Genomic DNA, 15,944 nt, shown 5'->3' with positions numbered 1-15,944 from the left:
CGCACCACCCACAAAAACCACTCAACTTTATCCAAAAACTGAACATTGAATTATCAATGTTAATCGTAAGTGTGAAAGAGACTTAATGGAGGAAAGAATTCTCACAGAACGACAAGAACATTTTCGTAATATATTTTATTACAAATAAGGAGTGGTGAAATGTAAAAAATGCAAAAATACCCCGAAAAATGTATCGCCAAAAGACTGTGAGACAAATGTCCTAAGAGTGAAAAAAAGAAGATTCAAGAGCAGTCACGATTATATGGCAGTATATTTTATCGCCCAACAGGGTAACAGTAATAAAATTATAGTAATTAATGAATTTCGGTCGTGTTAAGTCAGTCTTTGGCAGATTTATTCGGACGTGTAGTGTTAAGAAATGTTCTGAATTCCAGTCCAATAACCTTTTCTTAATCTCTCTTTTTTTCTCTCTCTCTCTCTCCGTTTTGCAGCGGAAACGGGAGGCCGAGGGCAACCGCATTCTGAATGCCACCGAGAAGGTCCTCGGCATCTGCACAAATGGAACGCTGAGCTCGAGGAGTGAGTACACGAACGGGTCGGCGAAGCACGATGAGCAGGAGGAGCATTTGGGCAATGGCACTGCCAAGACGGCAAGTAAAGCTGCCGATTACTATGTCCGAGGCGAAGTGCCGGCTGACATAACGCAGAGGAAAATTATTCAGAAATAATATTTAATGTAAATTGAATAATTTTATCGTAAATGTGTAATAGTAGCGCTTAGATGTTAATGAAGGCAAAAAAAAACAGCAGAAAAAACAGAGGGAGAAAAACCAACTAATATTTAGGAATCAGTAGAGAATAAGCATTAAGTAAAAATTGTAAGTGTTAAGCAATATTTAAAGAAATTGTGAAGTTGAACCTCTCAATGATTTATTTGAACTTATCATTTATCATATGGATTTTATCCGCCAGGTTGAGAATGAACCACTGAGAGATGATTGTGAGTTTAAAAAGGCAACATTGTGGAAGGGGGATTCTTTTACAGCATGCAGAAATTACTTACATTTTGTTAGTTGGGGTCAGAGAAAGAGAGAGGGAGAGAGGAAGAGAAGAAAGCAGAATAATTTTGTCTAATCGAATAACACATTTTTACATCCGCCCTTTCGTCCTGCCAGAAGGAGAAAGTGGATGGAAGAGAAGCATAAAATATCCACACTGTTTCGCAAATTTGGCTGTGAAAAACATCTTCGAGAGAAAGAAAATTAATTCAATCCCAGAAACATTACACATTGTATTTATATTAATTATGTAATTAAAACACACGAAAAAAATGGTGGGGAATTGATTGGAGATGCAATTGCGCCGCGGAGACTTTCTTGGATGCAGAAAAAAAACGAGCCATTTTCCACCAGAAAAACCAGAAGATGATTTTGAGGCGTGGAGATTTTTTCTACAGTCAATCAAATGTGCACCGAAAAATTCATATAAAGACCATTAATTAATATTTCCATTCTGTTGAAACTATGATTTTGAGATCACTTCATTGGTGCTGAAATTTTGCTTTTCCAAAATTTTATCAATGATGAGTACAAAAAAAAGTGTTGTAACTAAACTTGTTTAAAAAAAAATGAAAAGTAAGCTTCCATTGATAAGAACCCTTTGGACGAATAAAGTAAAAGAGGAAAAAAAATGGCATATCAAAAGTACTTTTTTGGTGACGGAATTTATCGGGCATAAGTGAAAAAATTTGCAAAATAATTGAGAAAACAATTGAATTATTTATAAAGAAAAAAAAATTAGACGATAATGATGCTGATGAGAAGAAGCAACTAATGAACTAAAAAAAAAACATTTTGCAATAATTTTTCTTAGTTTAGTGTGCCGAAGAGGAAAATAAAAGTAAAAATTTATGTGGAAAATTATAAGGAAAAGAGAAGAACAAGTCGAGAAAGTGTTGGAAGATAAAAACTGCTCACATTTAAAATTATATATATTAAATCTTGTAATTAACTCCACTGCTAAAACATTTTGTCGTTTAGCTTGGGAAGAGAAAACCTTGTTTTTTTAGTCTTCTTAAATAGAATCTTATTTTAGTGAAAAATTTTATTTTCTTAGATTTATATGCATTCGGATATGTTTTTTTTTTTCTTTTGATTTTCAAGCTGAAAACTTACAATATACAGGAGTCATTGTGAAAGTAAGAAGAAAAGAATACTAATTGTAAGAGATTTCGCAGAGAGAAGCCACTAATTGTTGTAAATTCATCCTCCTTTCCGTCTTCACGGGACGTTCACACATCCCCAGAGTGGATTGTGGACTGATGAGGACATGAGGTGAAAAGAGGAGCGAGTTTTCATGTTTTTGCAATGGTGATTCTCAAGTGCGAAGCTATTGTAAATATTGCATAAATTTGTTAAATTATAACACGATGGAAACGAAGAGCGCTGTTTTACGAATAGGTTTTTATAAAAATTTATGTATTTTATTATAAAAAGGAAAAAAGGAATAAAAAGCATAGTTGTAGAAAACACTGGGCGTTCAATGTTTACTTACTGGAGTGACTGTTAAACACTGGAGTTGGTCTTGAGTCAATGGAATTGCCACTTTCCTGATTAGGTGTTTCTCAAGTGCATCAAATTGCCGTCAACAGCAAAACCCTCAACACTGATGATACTCAAAATTAGGCAAATTTGCATGTGAGGCGGCAAAAAACGACCTTCTCAAGGATGAAACACTTGTAAAGTGACGATAATTATCACCTTTGTGAGCTGATTAGTTGACTTTTTACATCGCAATGTGATTGATATCGCAGGTGAAAATTTCTCACTTTAGTGCTGAATGTCATTTGCGTCTGTGCTAGCGAGAAAACGTTCAGCAATTTATTATAATGAGAGAATTAGAGGGAAATTAGCACTCTTTTTACCCATGTAAATGTGAATGACAATATTATAAAAAAAAACCACAATTAATCTTGACTGTCGCATTTATTGATTAAATACTAGATAAAATTGTAATGATGAAAAATCACACGGAAAATCTCAAATTGTCACAAGAGCCTACGCAAGTCTGGAAAAGAACGCAACAGCCTCATCTTCAGAGTCGCCAGACACAGCCTCGCTGGAGCTGTCGCCGTATCCTGAGCGCCTCGGTGACGAACTCGTGCGGTAGAATTCGACGCAGTTCCGTGTGTCACTGAGGGATTCTTTGGATTTTTCATTGCATGAGTCCAACACACGCAGATGCTCACTTCCCACCTCAATGTCCCGGCGACGCTGTCTCAACTCGCGGCCCAACTCGAACGCTTGCAGGCTGAGAGCTGGAGACGCCTTGACGCCGGCCGAGGGCTTGTCCACTTCCTTGAGATCTCCGTAATCCTCCACATTCCACTCTCCCGTCTCCGTGTCCCAGGTGAATAGCGTGCTGGCGTGAAACTGGCGTCTATGGTGCAGACAATCCACAGCTGCGGCGCATGTGAGACAAGAGGCCGTCCTGTTCTTCTCCGTGGCCGTGAAGTGCACCAGCAGGAGGCACGTGAGGCGTCCACTGAAGGGACACAGCGCCACCACTTCGCACGCCCAGTCGTAGAACACGCCGTACTGCTTGTCATGGCGCTGGCACAAGTGATTGGCCACGTGAAACGTGAGCGCTTCCAGATCAATGGAGTTCTGCGTGATCACGACGGCAGGACACTGAAGACGCTGATAGGACGTCTGCGAGATCATTTGCATGTCTGAGTAGCACGAGCCGTGCACTTCCATGGGCAGCGACAAGTGGTAGCCTGGTGAGATGCAGTCATCCTCCTCACTCGTGATCACTGACGCCGCGTCGTCCTCTTCCACGTAGCGCCTCTCGAACTTCTTCGAGCATAGCGGTCGATCGCCCACTTCGGGAGTCGTGCACTCCCGCTTGGGCGACAGGAAGAGCCCTCCGCCCGCCGAGGAGCCCGGCCTTCGCTGCCTGGGCGACATCAGCATCCCGAAAGGCTTGGCATACGTCGGAGAGCGCGGATTGAAACAGTAGGAGCGCATCGGAGGCGACCGGAGACAGCGATTTCCCACCGGAGAGCCACAAGGCGATCGGAATCCCTGACTTGGTGACGCTCTGTGCAAGTGAGACGGCATCTCGTAAGCATAGTTGGGCGGCGATGTGCTGAATGACGAGCAACTTCCTCCGCTCACCGGTGACGATTTGCGCACTTTTCCCGCTCTCAGTCGATTGAACGGGATGATATTCTCGGAATTGTCCTCAGAGAACTCATATTTCTTGTCCGCCAAGCGCCTCTTGCGGAACAAGCTGATCTTCTCGCACTTCTCATTGTCCTCCGAAAACTCGTAAGTCTTTGCAGCGATATCCATGTTCTTGCTGCAGCCCGAAGAGCTGCCCTGCAGATCCACGGTGGTGATCTTGCTGGTCTTCCAGCAATTCCTGCGCAACATCTGACGCGGCGTCTGCTTTGCCGTGATCTGGTAATTGCGCTGACTCAGTCCATTGCGACCCACGCCATCCTCGCCACCACTTGCACCCACAACACCCTCAAGACCCCCTGAAAAGCAGATAACCATTGAATTATCATATTAATTTCAATAAACTACTGTTACAAAGGGAACATCATATTATATTTGTTGAAAATATATTCAACTGTGTTTATTTAAAAATAAGGTGGAGCTAATAAAGCCAATTTACAAGGGAAGTACGCATTTTTATCGTCGGGTAAAGGATATGAATAAATAAACGAACTATAAATAAAATAAGAGAGGAAAAATGCATAGAAGAAAGATGCAATCCCGCAGAAAGGCGATCAAAGAAGTGCTGTAAAGTGATGAAATTTCACATTGCCTTTCATAAGGTTACCTTATTCAGCTGCAGGATTTCATAGTGAACAGTTGAGTGAGATTTTCTACCTTCATTTGCAAAGTGTTTTGTGACTTTTGTGTCAATGGGAAATATTTTGGAACTACGTGAGTAGTAAATGTGCTTGTAATGCTTCTCAAAAGTTATCAAATATCCCTTAAATACCCTCCTTAATTTATGGCACAGAAAAAGTGATGGAAAGTTGGTGAAAACTGTAAAACTTTTCCGAAGATAATTAAATTCCAGTCACACCCAAAAGTTACCATTTTTCCCCGCCCATCAAGCTTCAAAAGATAACTTTACAATAGCACTAAAACTTGTTTACACCCAAAGTGTTTTCCGGAACTTCCGTCCAACCCACAAATTCAGTGAGTTGATAATTTGCTGGCAAGTTCCAGTTAATTGAGAGTTGGCCAGAGAATGAATTCATATTCACCTGTCAGCACGCTGTTGCAGCTGGCAGCGGACGAAGTAGTTGCGCTGCCACATGTTATAATCAGTTCATCGAAGCTTCTGTTATCATCAAGGACGGACTTGTCGATTCTCGAGAAGATCATTGTCTTCTCCAGAGGCACCGTCTCAGTCTCACATTCGGCAAAGTCAGCTATTATCTTCGCCACTATCGACTTGGCGTCATCCTCTTGCTGCTTCGCCACTTTGGGCTCCACTCTCGAAGGCTCCGCCCTCGTCTGCTGCACCTCTCGCACCCTCTCCAAGGCTCCGCGCACTTCTGCGCATCCGGCGAACCTCTTCTCCACCTTGTTCATCTCCAGCTTCACATTGACCGCGTGAATGAACCCATTGGCCACTATCACAATGCGCTCTGGGCAGTTGAGATTGAGTTTCGGATCGAATTTGGGATCAGAATCCAGTCGACCGTACTTTGTGTGGATTGTTAAGTTGCACTTGATGCAGAGACTTCCGCTGGCAAAGTACTTGTCCGGCTCGTTGTCGCGCAATTGAATGCAGTCGCGGCAACCGAGTTTCGGCACTGAGGCTATTGTTATGTAGGAATCCTCTTGAAAGGACGCACTCGCGCCGTGCACGATGAGCAAGTGGGAATCACTGAGCCACTGAGTCATCGTGACAGTCTTCATGTTGTCCACTCCGTGATCGTCAAACAGGCAGACTTTGTAGTAATTCACGAGCATACAGTGCGGACGATAGATCCAGAAGTAGAGTCTGAAAGTCACACATTACAGAAGCTGTGACAGAAATACAGGCAGGAAACTCACTCGTATTTGTAGGGAGCACTGAAGTTGTAGTGATTGATGGACTCTTCGTCGTACGAGAGTTTGTAGCTGAGCAGGAATTGGCCACAGGCCGACAAGCCCATGAAGACGTGGTCATCAAGGTAGCAATACGGAACGATCTCCTTGAGGTGGAACGCCAGGCGATTCGGGACATGCTTGAAAGGTGGTTCTTTAGCAATTTTCCTTCCATTGCTGCTAAAACAGCCAGTTCGCTAAAATCCAGACACAGTGAAAATCATGGCAAATCAGCGAAATCTCAGTGCGAAAGTCTCACCTCTCTGTTGAGTAATTTCCTAATGATATTCTGAGGCATTCTTCTATCACCATCGCTGCGGAAAAGCGAGCTATCGGCTGTCTGACTCCTTCCGGAAAGCAGCAAACTGTCTGCGACTTCCTCCTCCTCCTGCTCATCCGAGTCCGACGTCGAGGAATATTCGGACGTATCATTGAATACGCCCATCATCAGTCTAATGTTCTCCATTTTCCTTCACCCCCTCCTTACGTATTTACCGTTGCTGCAACGACAAAACACACATCTTTCAATGCTTTTCACAAGAGAGAAAAAAAATCCAAGTAAAACACTTTCGAGCTCTTCTTGTGCCACAGAGCATTTTCTGTCGACTCCCTCTGCGTGTGAGTGTGAAAAAAATCAATGGGCAGGTGGTTGAGAATGCCCATAAACCTCCCCACTGAACGTGGGGTGTAAATGTGATTAGGCAAAGTGAATAAATAATGCCGATAACCAGTGAAAAAATCTATTGATTTTCCACAATTGATGCCATGTTGGAGGTTAACCCGAAGAAGTTGCACTAATAATGCTGAAATCTCACCATATTTCACAGCAAATCCTCTTTCAATTATCACAAAAACATATTACAACCATTAAATGTGATCCTAAGTTATTACTTTAACACGAATTATGCAGTAAATTGATGTATTTCATAACACAAATCGCTTTGCCGAATGTCAAGATGTTTTTGTTGTCACTTTTCCACGCGCCTCCCCTCTCTTCAACTCAGCGACAAGTGACCATATATTACGCGTCATTTAATCTCAGAAGAGTATAGAAAGAGTAAGAAAAGTGTGTAGAGTATAATATCACTGAGCCACAGTTGGCGCGATAATACAAACTGATGAGCGCGATGCTCTCTTACAAAATCTTCGGGTTCGCCACTCGAAAAACACCCGATACCATGCCGGCCAGCGTTGTGAACAATTCCTCAGAGATATTGTGCGGCAGAAGAAGCTGCAGGGTGTTTATCTCAGTGCCTCCCCAGGTCGCAGACTCAATCATGAATCCCTTGGCGCACTTGAACACCAGCTCAGCCCGCCGGATTGACCAGGGCACCGTCATGTCCTCCGACATCTCGTGGCGCAGCAGCGCGGGAATTGTGAGCATGGAGATATCGTGACGACAGGCCGTCTTAAGGATGTTCCTCAGGCCCAGAATCACAGGATGGCGTGACGTGATCTCGCCCGGACTGTCAGAGGATTCATCAGATATCAAGTGGAAAATAACGTGAGTCTGCGAGAGATTTGAGTGGCGAGTGATGAAGAAGTCTCCAGGATGCAGCTTTGGACTTCCGCCCGAGCCTCCGCCACTCTCACTCTGGCCCTTGCGCAGATCCTCCTCGATACGCTCTATTTGGTTTTCAATCTGAAAGACAAGCAGATAAACTGCATGTTGAAGATAAGCCTTTCTCAACGTATCCGGTAAATGGGCTGTAATTTGATAAGATGTTTTGATAGTACAAAGAAAACGCGAGCATTTTTTCTTAATCACGCTGTGCAACAGGGGTACAAGTACTTGACGACGTCAACTTCTTCCTCTCACTCTCTTCTAGACATCTAGATTGCAAAGTCAGCTTTTGGCTCAGTCTGAAAATTGAGCTTCAGAAGCAATTCATAGAGTGATTGTGAGAGTGTGTGCCCAACGCGGAAACTCTGCGAAATTAGAGTCATTCAAGGATTCATGTGAGTTTGCTATTCGCCACCTGAATTGCTGTATATTCAGAGGTAAGACTCAAGTGAGCTTAAATCAAATGATCTTTGACAAAGGAGTGATTCTGAATCTCTTAGAATTCCACATTTACACCCGAACAATTTCGAAACTTCTTTCCAATTCTCCTTGTATCATAAATCGCACCAATTTGATATCTTATCTGACTTATCAATAATTTTTTCCAGCATATGTGTTTGTTCGTACTATACAAAATGGATTTATCAGTGTTTTATGAATGGTTGTGAAAGCAGAAATTGTAGTTCACAGCTTGTTTCTTTGTTACCCAAACATTTGGAGGGCGAATAAGCAGATGTTCACTAGATGTTCATGTCTCTTTAGCCAATATCTTGGTTTTGAGTGATTTCTTCACCTCGAAAGCCTGCAATTACCTGATCGAAGTGGAATTCCGTTGACATGTTGGCATTCTTAATGATCTTCGGCAGTACTTGAACAGATCCTGGCGGCGTGAGAACAACAATTCCACTCAAAGAGCTCGAATACAGCCCCAAAGCCATGTTCAGTCCATTCAAACTGGAAGGAAAGAGAGATGTTAGATGTATTCTGTCCAATTTCTCATACTGAAATCTCCCTACTTCTCATCCCTATGCAGAGGACTGCAGAAATCCGTCACATCCGCACTCAGGATGCGGATATTGTGCATGTGCTTGAGCTGAGAGCCCAAGTGAATCGTGAAGCTCTCCTCCATGGAGAGATTCTGGGTGACAAACATAGAGGATTTGTTGCCGATGGGAGTCGAGGAGCAGGGCATTGCCGTGGGATTGTTAATTAGAGCCTCACCCACTTGACTAGTCACCCAATTCCTGTACTCGTGCTTCTGGTGTCCTCGCTTCGCCTCCAGCGTCGACTCCCAGCGCTTCCGGATGAGGTTTTGGTTCGAATAGTGCTGCGAGAGAAGGGCATTGATATCCTCGGATGTTGTGGACACGTCCAGCTGCTGCACCTTCTCGTCCATTTCCGCAGCCTGCTTCTTGTTGAGGTCATCGATCTCCTCATACATCCGAGTGTTCAGTTCTGAGATGCTTTTCGCGTAGTTTTGCTCTTTCGCCAGAATGTCCGGAAGCAATGGTGAGTGGACCATTTGATGGAATGCCAAAGCGAATATCTCCTCATCGGTGGGACCAATTCTCTCCGCGAACTCCAGTACTTCTTCCTTGTACAGTTTGTCCATCTCCGTTACAAGATGTTCCACGTCAACTTGACCATTTCTGGCTTTGGCCAAGAGATTCTCATCCCGTCTGTCGTAGAAGTTCTGATTCTCTCGCTCCACAAATGCCTTCAGGGCCACTTTTAGTTCTGAAATTAGTGGAATTTAACAACTGGAAACTCCTGAGAAGCCGCCAATACTGACCAACATCTGCGTCCAAGTACTTCATCACTGGGTCCATGTCAGCCACAATTCTGTGCGCCAATTCTGCGTAATCCTCCTTGTAGGGAATTTCCACTTGGTGTTTGATGGTTTTCTGCGTTCCATTGTAGTCCTTGTACGTGTATTCAAAGGTTGAAGACGAAGTCATCCTCCCAGATTAATTTCCAAAACAATACGCCCACTCAGCGACAACACGCAACCTCACTTTTCTAATCACCTGTCCAATCATTTTTTACAGTGTAAAAGTCGCTGAGATTTGATAACGTCTTATCCACTGAAAAATATTCGCCCAGCACAGAAAATAAATGAAATCAATAGTAATGAGCTCAATAGTAATTACGGGAACAATATGTTGTTTACATAACTAGAAATATACAAAGAAATGAACTGCAGTGAACTGATAAAATTGGCTAATGAGAATTCAAATCAGGAGTATCAAAGACACCATAGTCACCCTGGACACAATATAAAAAAGCTGAGTCTCTCACATCTCTGCTTTACCGAATAGATTTCGTCTCTTAAAAATAAAAAGCCGCTTTAACATGCGCTCTTAGTCACATATCGTCTCCACTTATATCACTTACCAGCTGAATCTTCTGGGGATAAAAAGAGGGTGAGAGAAGGAATAGACGGCGGAATGTGCACATTTCGTCAAGGGAAGATGTGAAGTAATAGTTGAAAATCATGTTAATGCGCCGAATGCACATATTGCTTCATATTACACATCATTTGCAAAGAAGGCAAAGAAGCACCGAAGAAACACACGACGTGCCATCTGGTATCAAACCTATCAAACTTTTTAATCAGGAAAATTCCATGCACTCGCTCAACACTGGAAAAAGAAAATAATTCTATAACATCACGAATATTATGCTTTTCTTATTCTTCAATATTTTTCAGAAAATTTCATTCGGTTAAACTGTATTTTATGTTCATCGATTCTATATTAAAACTCACCACTCTTCGGACTTTCACCACTCCCCCACCATTTTCAACATTTTTTACTGCGATCCGATCAGTATTAGCGGTGATTTTGTGTAATCCAGAATTTTCATACTTTTCCTTGTAATATTTCCTTGTGTGCTAGTGAAAATTTGAGAAAATACAGCCATCAGATTGTGCCCTACGAGGTTTTTACTCCTGTATTGAAGTAATGACTCTGCAGAGCCGGAGATTTTTCATGAAAATTTAGCCTAAGGTCGCGTCATAAACATGTCTTCCAGAAACAATGAATTTACACGGCTCTTTTCCGTCATTTCACAGCTCATCTTAACCCATTTCCACTACCCACAATGTCAATGTTTGAAGACAATTTTGTCCTCGTCTCGCCACCGGAGAACGAAGATGAGCACAACAGCGAGAGCGAGACGTCGAGGGAGGAGCTGGAGATGTGGTGCTACCGCGATCCGGTGGGGAAAATCCAGGGCCCCTTTCCGTCCGCCAAGATGCTGCGCTGGAGAAACTTTTTCCATCGCCACACCACTGTGTGGCGCTACGGATCCGAGAAAGAGATATCATTCGAGAATTTCCTGCGAATCCACAAACGGAATCCGCTCTGGATTTATTTCGATGAGGAGGACGAGCCTCTGATTCAAGAGCCTGTACAGGATCCTTCAGAGCACAGTGATTCCGACAATGAGAGGTAAGAAAATGTGTGCATTTCCGAGGCTTGCTTATTAGGGTGGAGAAATTGAAGTGATCTTCGATTGTTTTTCTTCAGATATTTCGAAGAGTATGAAGATGTTATGACATCAACTCCAATTGAGAGGCCGAATGGCAATAACACGGCCACAGCAAATGGAGAAAAGGTGAATCAGGAAAAGGAGGCAAATTCACAGAAAAAGTCATCTTCGGGAAAACAAGACAATGAAAGCAAAGAGGCCAAAGAGATAGAAAATGAAACCAAAGAGTTTGATGCTCAGCAAAGAAATGATATTTCTGACGATGATGAATCTAGTGGAATCATGGAAAACACTCAAGCTGATTCTGATGATTCGGATAGTTCGCAAACGCACGAGAAGTGTTCCGGGTATAGAGATGTTGGTATTGATATAGAAATGAACGACAACGGTCCTGATGTCTACAAGAAACTGGCTGCACTTCAGAAAGTGACTCCCACCAATCCTCTGAACTACATTCCGTACAAGAATGACAAGAAGAATAATGTGGACGAGATATCTGGTAAGGAGAACAAGGAGCCACTCGACTCATCTCAACTCCTGCCCGAGATGAACTTCGGCTTGAGGAGCGGCGAGCTTTATTGGGATGGACGACAGTGGATCCCTCGCCATGTTCCGCTTCCTTACTACATGTATATGCCGCCACCGCCTCGGCAGCCACTACCTTACTACATTTCCACGCCTCCTCCGCATATGATGTTTCCGCCGATGAGGCCTATGGGGCCGCCGCCCCAGAGTGAACCATATCGGGCCCTAAATATGCTACCGCAACAATACTTCGGCGGTCAGGATCTTCGCGCTCACAATTCATACGGCCGCCCACCCAATTACCATTTACCGCTACAGAGTGCCACGGGAAATCCTTCTCCGCAGCGCTCTCAGCCAAATATTGTCGAAGAAATATACCAAGCGTATCGAGAGAGCCATCCGAACAATAAGGACAACAACATGGGGGAATTTAGTGAGAACCCTATTCAGACGCGTATGAATTTCACCACTAAAAAGCTACAGCAACTGCACACGGAGAACCAGAAGCTTAAGATGTCTAATGAACAGCTTAAAACCGCGAAGAAAGACATTCCGAAAGCTGTGGTGAGTTTAAGTCTAGTTCAAAATAATAGAACAAAATGAATTGTGGGATAAAACGGAATGTCCTTGCCTCATTAGTATTTATAGCATTGTTCTATTTTATGACCTCATGTTATGTTTTTTTTTAAAGTATTCTTTGTAATGGTTTGCAGAGATTTTTAAGTGGCAATAAAATCTCTGCAGTAGCAGCGTATATTCGTGAATGTCGAGAACATATCCCAAAGCTTTAGGACATAATAGTGCACTTCTGCATTCAGTATTCAGCTTATCTTATCAATTTCCACCACCGCTTCGAGTTGAATTACCTCAGAAGCGGTATTTGTATAAGTCAAATAGTGTTTCTTAAATGCAATGGGAAGTTTTTAACTTGAAATTAGATAAGTTTTATTTATACGTACATAATCAATGGTGCTCTTTGTGCTACGCATCTGAATAGAATGCCACGAGCCATGAATAAAAGTGATATATTGTGTAGAATTCAATCTGTTGGGAGATTTCGATAAGATAATTAGCTATACATTCCACCTTCGGATCATTCAATTAATTTAATGTATCCAAACTGAAGTTCTATCAGATTTTCCTATTTGTTCCTGTTAACTTACAATGAATTTACATTTGCTGAGGCAAAAGTAATCCAATTTCAAATAACTTTTCTGTGATTAATTTACATGAGAGGAATTATATTGCCACAAATTCCATTTCACTTCACTGCCAAATCCCCAAGTGGAAGGTATGGTGAATTTATGAGCATTCTTGAGAATCCATCGAAATCTTGGTTGTATTCTCTGAATGAGTTGTGTGCAGTTCTTTCCATCCCAAATAATGTCTTGAATTGAAATCTGTCCCTCGTATGAAAGTATCTTGACCTAGATTAGTTGAGAGAAAGAGAGAAGAGAGCAGAGGGACCACCCGCACTTGAGATAAACTTTAGTGAAAACGTGAAGCTTTTTACGATTTTCACCACCTCACATTTACTGAAAATGTCTGGAAACTTTGTATAGATAATGGTTCCTGTTGTAAAGGAGAAGAATGGGGTTTTTTTCTTGCTTAAAATACTGAAGCGTCTCATAAACTTCAAGTTCTTATCTCTAGTTTGTATTGATTTCATCTCAATTTTAATCCATTGAATAAGAAAGTTAGTTAAAGTTTCTTGCTTGATTTGTGAGTGATGTTAAAGTTTCCTCTATTCTCAGGCTCTGAGGAGAATGTCAGCTGTAGTGTTATAATGACATGATGGGCAATGCTGTGGTATAATTGAGGATTTATTCATGTACAAAGATGGGGTATCATTAAGTAATTAAATAAGTTCAACGCGGGGGTTTTAAAAAGAATATTATAATTAATCCTGAAGAGTGGAGAAAGTATCAAATTCTGCCTTATCTATTGTGAAAACATTTCGTTTTATTATCTTTCACAGGAGTATAACAAGGATATTTCTTTTGCAAAAATGGTGTCAATGAATAAAGACGGCGGTATGAATGGTGGCGACAAGAGGAGCGAGATAAAAAGTTTCTGGGAGACAGTGCCGCAGCCACCGTCAGCGAAGGCCCCCGTGAAGAAGACGAACAAATATCCGGTCGGGTATGTTGGGGAGAGCACGAAGGTGAAGAAAAAGGAGGTGGCGAAGGTGCACAAGGATGGAGTGGAGGAATTTTCTGAGTGGTGCCTGAATACTTTAAATTACATCTCGGAAAATAAGTTGAATAGTAAGGATGATTGAAATGGCGCATTGGCGTTGTGTAATTGAAGGGTATAAATCATTTTTCTTCCGTTTTTCCTCTCTTGCAGTTGAAGGATTGCGGGTTGTGCTTAATGAGATGGAAACTATAGCATCTGTGGAGAGATATATCAAAATGTGGCTCGGTATGAAGGGCATATTTGTACTTATTACTTTACCTGGCTTTTTGGCCTTCTGACATTTTTGTGGGTGATTAAAAATAATCATGTACATGTTTTCTCCATTGCAGATGACTTTAATCCAAAATTGTGGCAACTTTTCAACGAAAAGCTGAGGAAGTACAGAAAGAAGGGCAATGACGAATTAAGTACACCTGCCCGTGCTAATCCTTGTGACGCGGAGAAGCAAAAACAGAAGGTAATTTGCCTAGACAACATTTTGTTGACCTTTTTTTTCTCATTCACACCACTGTCATTTAGCATTTTTATCCTGCGGTTAATGCCTTTTACTTTTACTCTGTCTCTCGACTTGGTCTCCACTCTGTTTTGATCATTTGTACATGGTTTGTTTCGAAATATGATTCAATTTTTTGCCAACTTCATATTTAAATGACTTCCTTGCCTCAAAACTGGCGAAAAAATAAAGTGACATGAGAAATATTGTGGTAACATAGTTTCAAAAAGTTTCACCCTGAACAGTCCTCCACTTTCGAGAGGACAAAAACTATCTCCCCAATGTAAAATATTTCAATGTTGTGGGGTTTAAATCTCTGGGCTCTTGAAGAGTGTGTCCCTCTCTTTAATTTAAATTTACCATCCGAAACCATATTCTTCGTGCTCCAGAATACAAATTCCATTCAAATATTACTGTATTATATTATGGCAAGGAATGGATTTGGGGATCAACATGTAATCCAATCACTTAACATTGGTATCCATTATTGGATTTTGAATTTGGGATATGATAAGAAATAGATTTGATGCTGAAAAGGATTTTGCTTAGGCATTTGGATTCATAACTAAAACTAGAATGTTGTAATTGGAATAGAATCTCCATATCTCAACCATCAATCGTGATTACTTTTCATATCGTCTATCTTCTTTCTCTCTTTTGCTGTGTAGGAGAAGTTGCAGAAAAAAGCAGAATTCTTCGCTCAAAACAAGGATCTAAACACTGCCAATATAAACAGACATTTGACTAAGATTCAGCAACACAGTAAGAAGTAGAAGCGATTTTTTATCCTAAAATTTTTAATCCGATTAATTGATTGAATTTAAATGTGAATTATTCTTACAAAATATGTTGAAGTAATTTTCTTGCTCCTTTAATGCTTTTAAATGCTAAAATGAATTTTTTGTCACTGATGACTTATGAATGTTATTTAATAGAAATCATTCTGCTGTGTAAATATGTGCAGTTTTTTTTATTATCGCTTCGTCGTCGTTATTTCACTTCCTCCATGAATTCGTAGAGGGAATGCATGCCATGACAAATCCATGTTTTCTTTCCTCCGCTTCGATAATATATTTTTCACATGAAAACGATGTATAGGTTAATTAAAAGTCCGGGAATAAATTTCCATCATTCGGATTTTTTGTTGATAAATCGATTATGAGTCTGAAAAGTGCCTTCCAATTGATTTGTCAATGTTAAATATAAAAACCACCAAGTACATTTTATTGAAAAAAAAATATGGTGATTTTGCAAGTGGTTTATAGTTTCATCGTAATTCTGCGCGATTGTATGTTTAATTTAAGCAAACTCTCGGACATAATCGTGTATCATATGGTTCACTGATAATGCAAATAACTTTTTTTCAGGTCAGGAAACACGTGAAAATTATTAACATTTTTTTTTACTGATTGTGATCTGATTAAAAATTTGTAATTTTTTCAGAGGGGTTTTTTTAAATGAGTTCAGCATTTTACTGATTGTGCTTTTTGTGTTGAAAATTCTATAGCGATTTCATATTTGTGACACGAAAAATTATTTTTTTATTATTGGTATTATACATATTTCCTAATGCATTTTTAGAAAAATATAC

General features: G+C 41.0%; 4 protein-coding genes across 6 annotated transcripts in view; 2 read left to right on the top strand and 2 right to left on the bottom strand.

The window, feature by feature from the left end:
* The window catches only part of LOC132257945 (uncharacterized), a 53,882-nt gene extending 51,977 nt beyond the window's left edge, over positions 1-1,905 (top strand). Inside the window, exon 17 of the mRNA XM_059755014.1 lies at positions 453-1,905. Within this exon, the coding sequence (XP_059610997.1) occupies positions 453-689 (237 nt within the window). The 3' untranslated portion in view covers positions 690-1,905. The remainder of the gene's footprint in view (positions 1-452) is intronic.
* Positions 1,906-2,938: 1,033 nt separating this feature from the next.
* LOC132257797 (uncharacterized) lies at positions 2,939-7,025 on the bottom strand. Its single transcript, XM_059754828.1, has 5 exons — positions 6,896-7,025; positions 6,340-6,580; positions 6,048-6,277; positions 5,249-5,994; positions 2,939-4,504 (listed from the first exon to the last, which is right to left on the bottom strand). The coding sequence occupies exons 2-5, from the start codon at positions 6,544-6,546 to the stop codon at positions 3,018-3,020; spliced, it is 2,670 nt and encodes an 889-aa protein (XP_059610811.1). The 5' UTR covers positions 6,547-6,580; positions 6,896-7,025; the 3' UTR covers positions 2,939-3,017.
* A 118-nt stretch (positions 7,026-7,143) lies between these two features.
* On the bottom strand, positions 7,144-9,748 carry LOC132257799 (protein C12orf4). The gene is made up of 4 exons (XM_059754833.1): positions 9,437-9,748; positions 8,661-9,381; positions 8,457-8,598; positions 7,144-7,722 (listed from the first exon to the last, which is right to left on the bottom strand). Exons 1-4 carry the CDS (start codon positions 9,600-9,602, stop codon positions 7,216-7,218), a joined length of 1,536 nt encoding a protein of 511 aa, XP_059610816.1. The 5' UTR covers positions 9,603-9,748; the 3' UTR covers positions 7,144-7,215.
* LOC132257798 (uncharacterized) lies at positions 7,904-15,296 on the top strand. Of its 3 annotated transcripts, none has more exons than XM_059754832.1 (7): positions 7,904-8,039; positions 10,718-11,096; positions 11,175-12,225; positions 13,640-13,928; positions 14,011-14,085; positions 14,190-14,317; positions 15,022-15,296. In XM_059754832.1, the coding sequence occupies exons 2-7, from the start codon at positions 10,747-10,749 to the stop codon at positions 15,124-15,126; spliced, it is 1,998 nt and encodes a 665-aa protein (XP_059610815.1). In that variant the 5' UTR covers positions 7,904-8,039; positions 10,718-10,746; the 3' UTR covers positions 15,127-15,296. The 3 variants fall into 3 exon arrangements, with proteins under 3 accessions (XP_059610815.1, XP_059610813.1, XP_059610812.1); XM_059754830.1 differs by having other exon boundaries at positions 7,904-8,081; XM_059754829.1 differs by lacking the exon at positions 7,904-8,039 and adding an exon at positions 10,439-10,652.
* The last annotated feature ends 648 nt before the right edge of the window (positions 15,297-15,944 follow it).

Source organism: Phlebotomus argentipes, unplaced genomic scaffold (assembly GCF_947086385.1).
Source record: "Phlebotomus argentipes unplaced genomic scaffold, Phlebotomus argentipes genome assembly scaffold_4, whole genome shotgun sequence".
In the NCBI taxonomy this organism is placed as follows: domain Eukaryota; kingdom Metazoa; phylum Arthropoda; class Insecta; order Diptera; family Psychodidae; genus Phlebotomus; species Phlebotomus argentipes.
The sequence above is the reverse complement of the archived record's forward strand: the minus strand, read 5'-3'. Positions and strand labels throughout refer to the sequence as shown.

Bases quoted from the DNA above. Each gene is read 5' to 3' on its own strand.
- LOC132257797 (XM_059754828.1), bottom strand. From the start codon at position 6,546: ATGGAGAACATTAGACTGATGATGGGCGTATTCAATGATACGTCCGAA. The intron at 6,278-6,339 runs GTGAGACTTTCG...TCTGGATTTTAG, and splicing joins GGAAATTACTCAACAGAGAG to CGAACTGGCTGTTTTAGCAG. The intron at 4,505-5,248 runs GTGAATATGAAT...TCTGCTTTTCAG, and splicing joins CTGCAACAGCGTGCTGACAG to GGGGTCTTGAGGGTGTTGTG.
- LOC132257798 (XM_059754832.1), top strand. From the start codon at position 10,747: ATGTCAATGTTTGAAGACAATTTTGTCCTCGTCTCGCCACCGGAGAAC. The intron at 11,097-11,174 runs GTAAGAAAATGT...GTTTTTCTTCAG, and splicing joins AGTGATTCCGACAATGAGAG to ATATTTCGAAGAGTATGAAG. The intron at 14,086-14,189 runs GTATGAAGGGCA...TCTCCATTGCAG, and splicing joins ATATATCAAAATGTGGCTCG to ATGACTTTAATCCAAAATTG.
- LOC132257799 (XM_059754833.1), bottom strand. From the start codon at position 9,602: ATGACTTCGTCTTCAACCTTTGAATACACGTACAAGGACTACAATGGA. The intron at 9,382-9,436 runs GTCAGTATTGGC...CACTAATTTCAG, and splicing joins GTACTTGGACGCAGATGTTG to AACTAAAAGTGGCCCTGAAG. The intron at 7,723-8,456 runs GTAATTGCAGGC...CTTGTCTTTCAG, and splicing joins CGGAATTCCACTTCGATCAG to ATTGAAAACCAAATAGAGCG.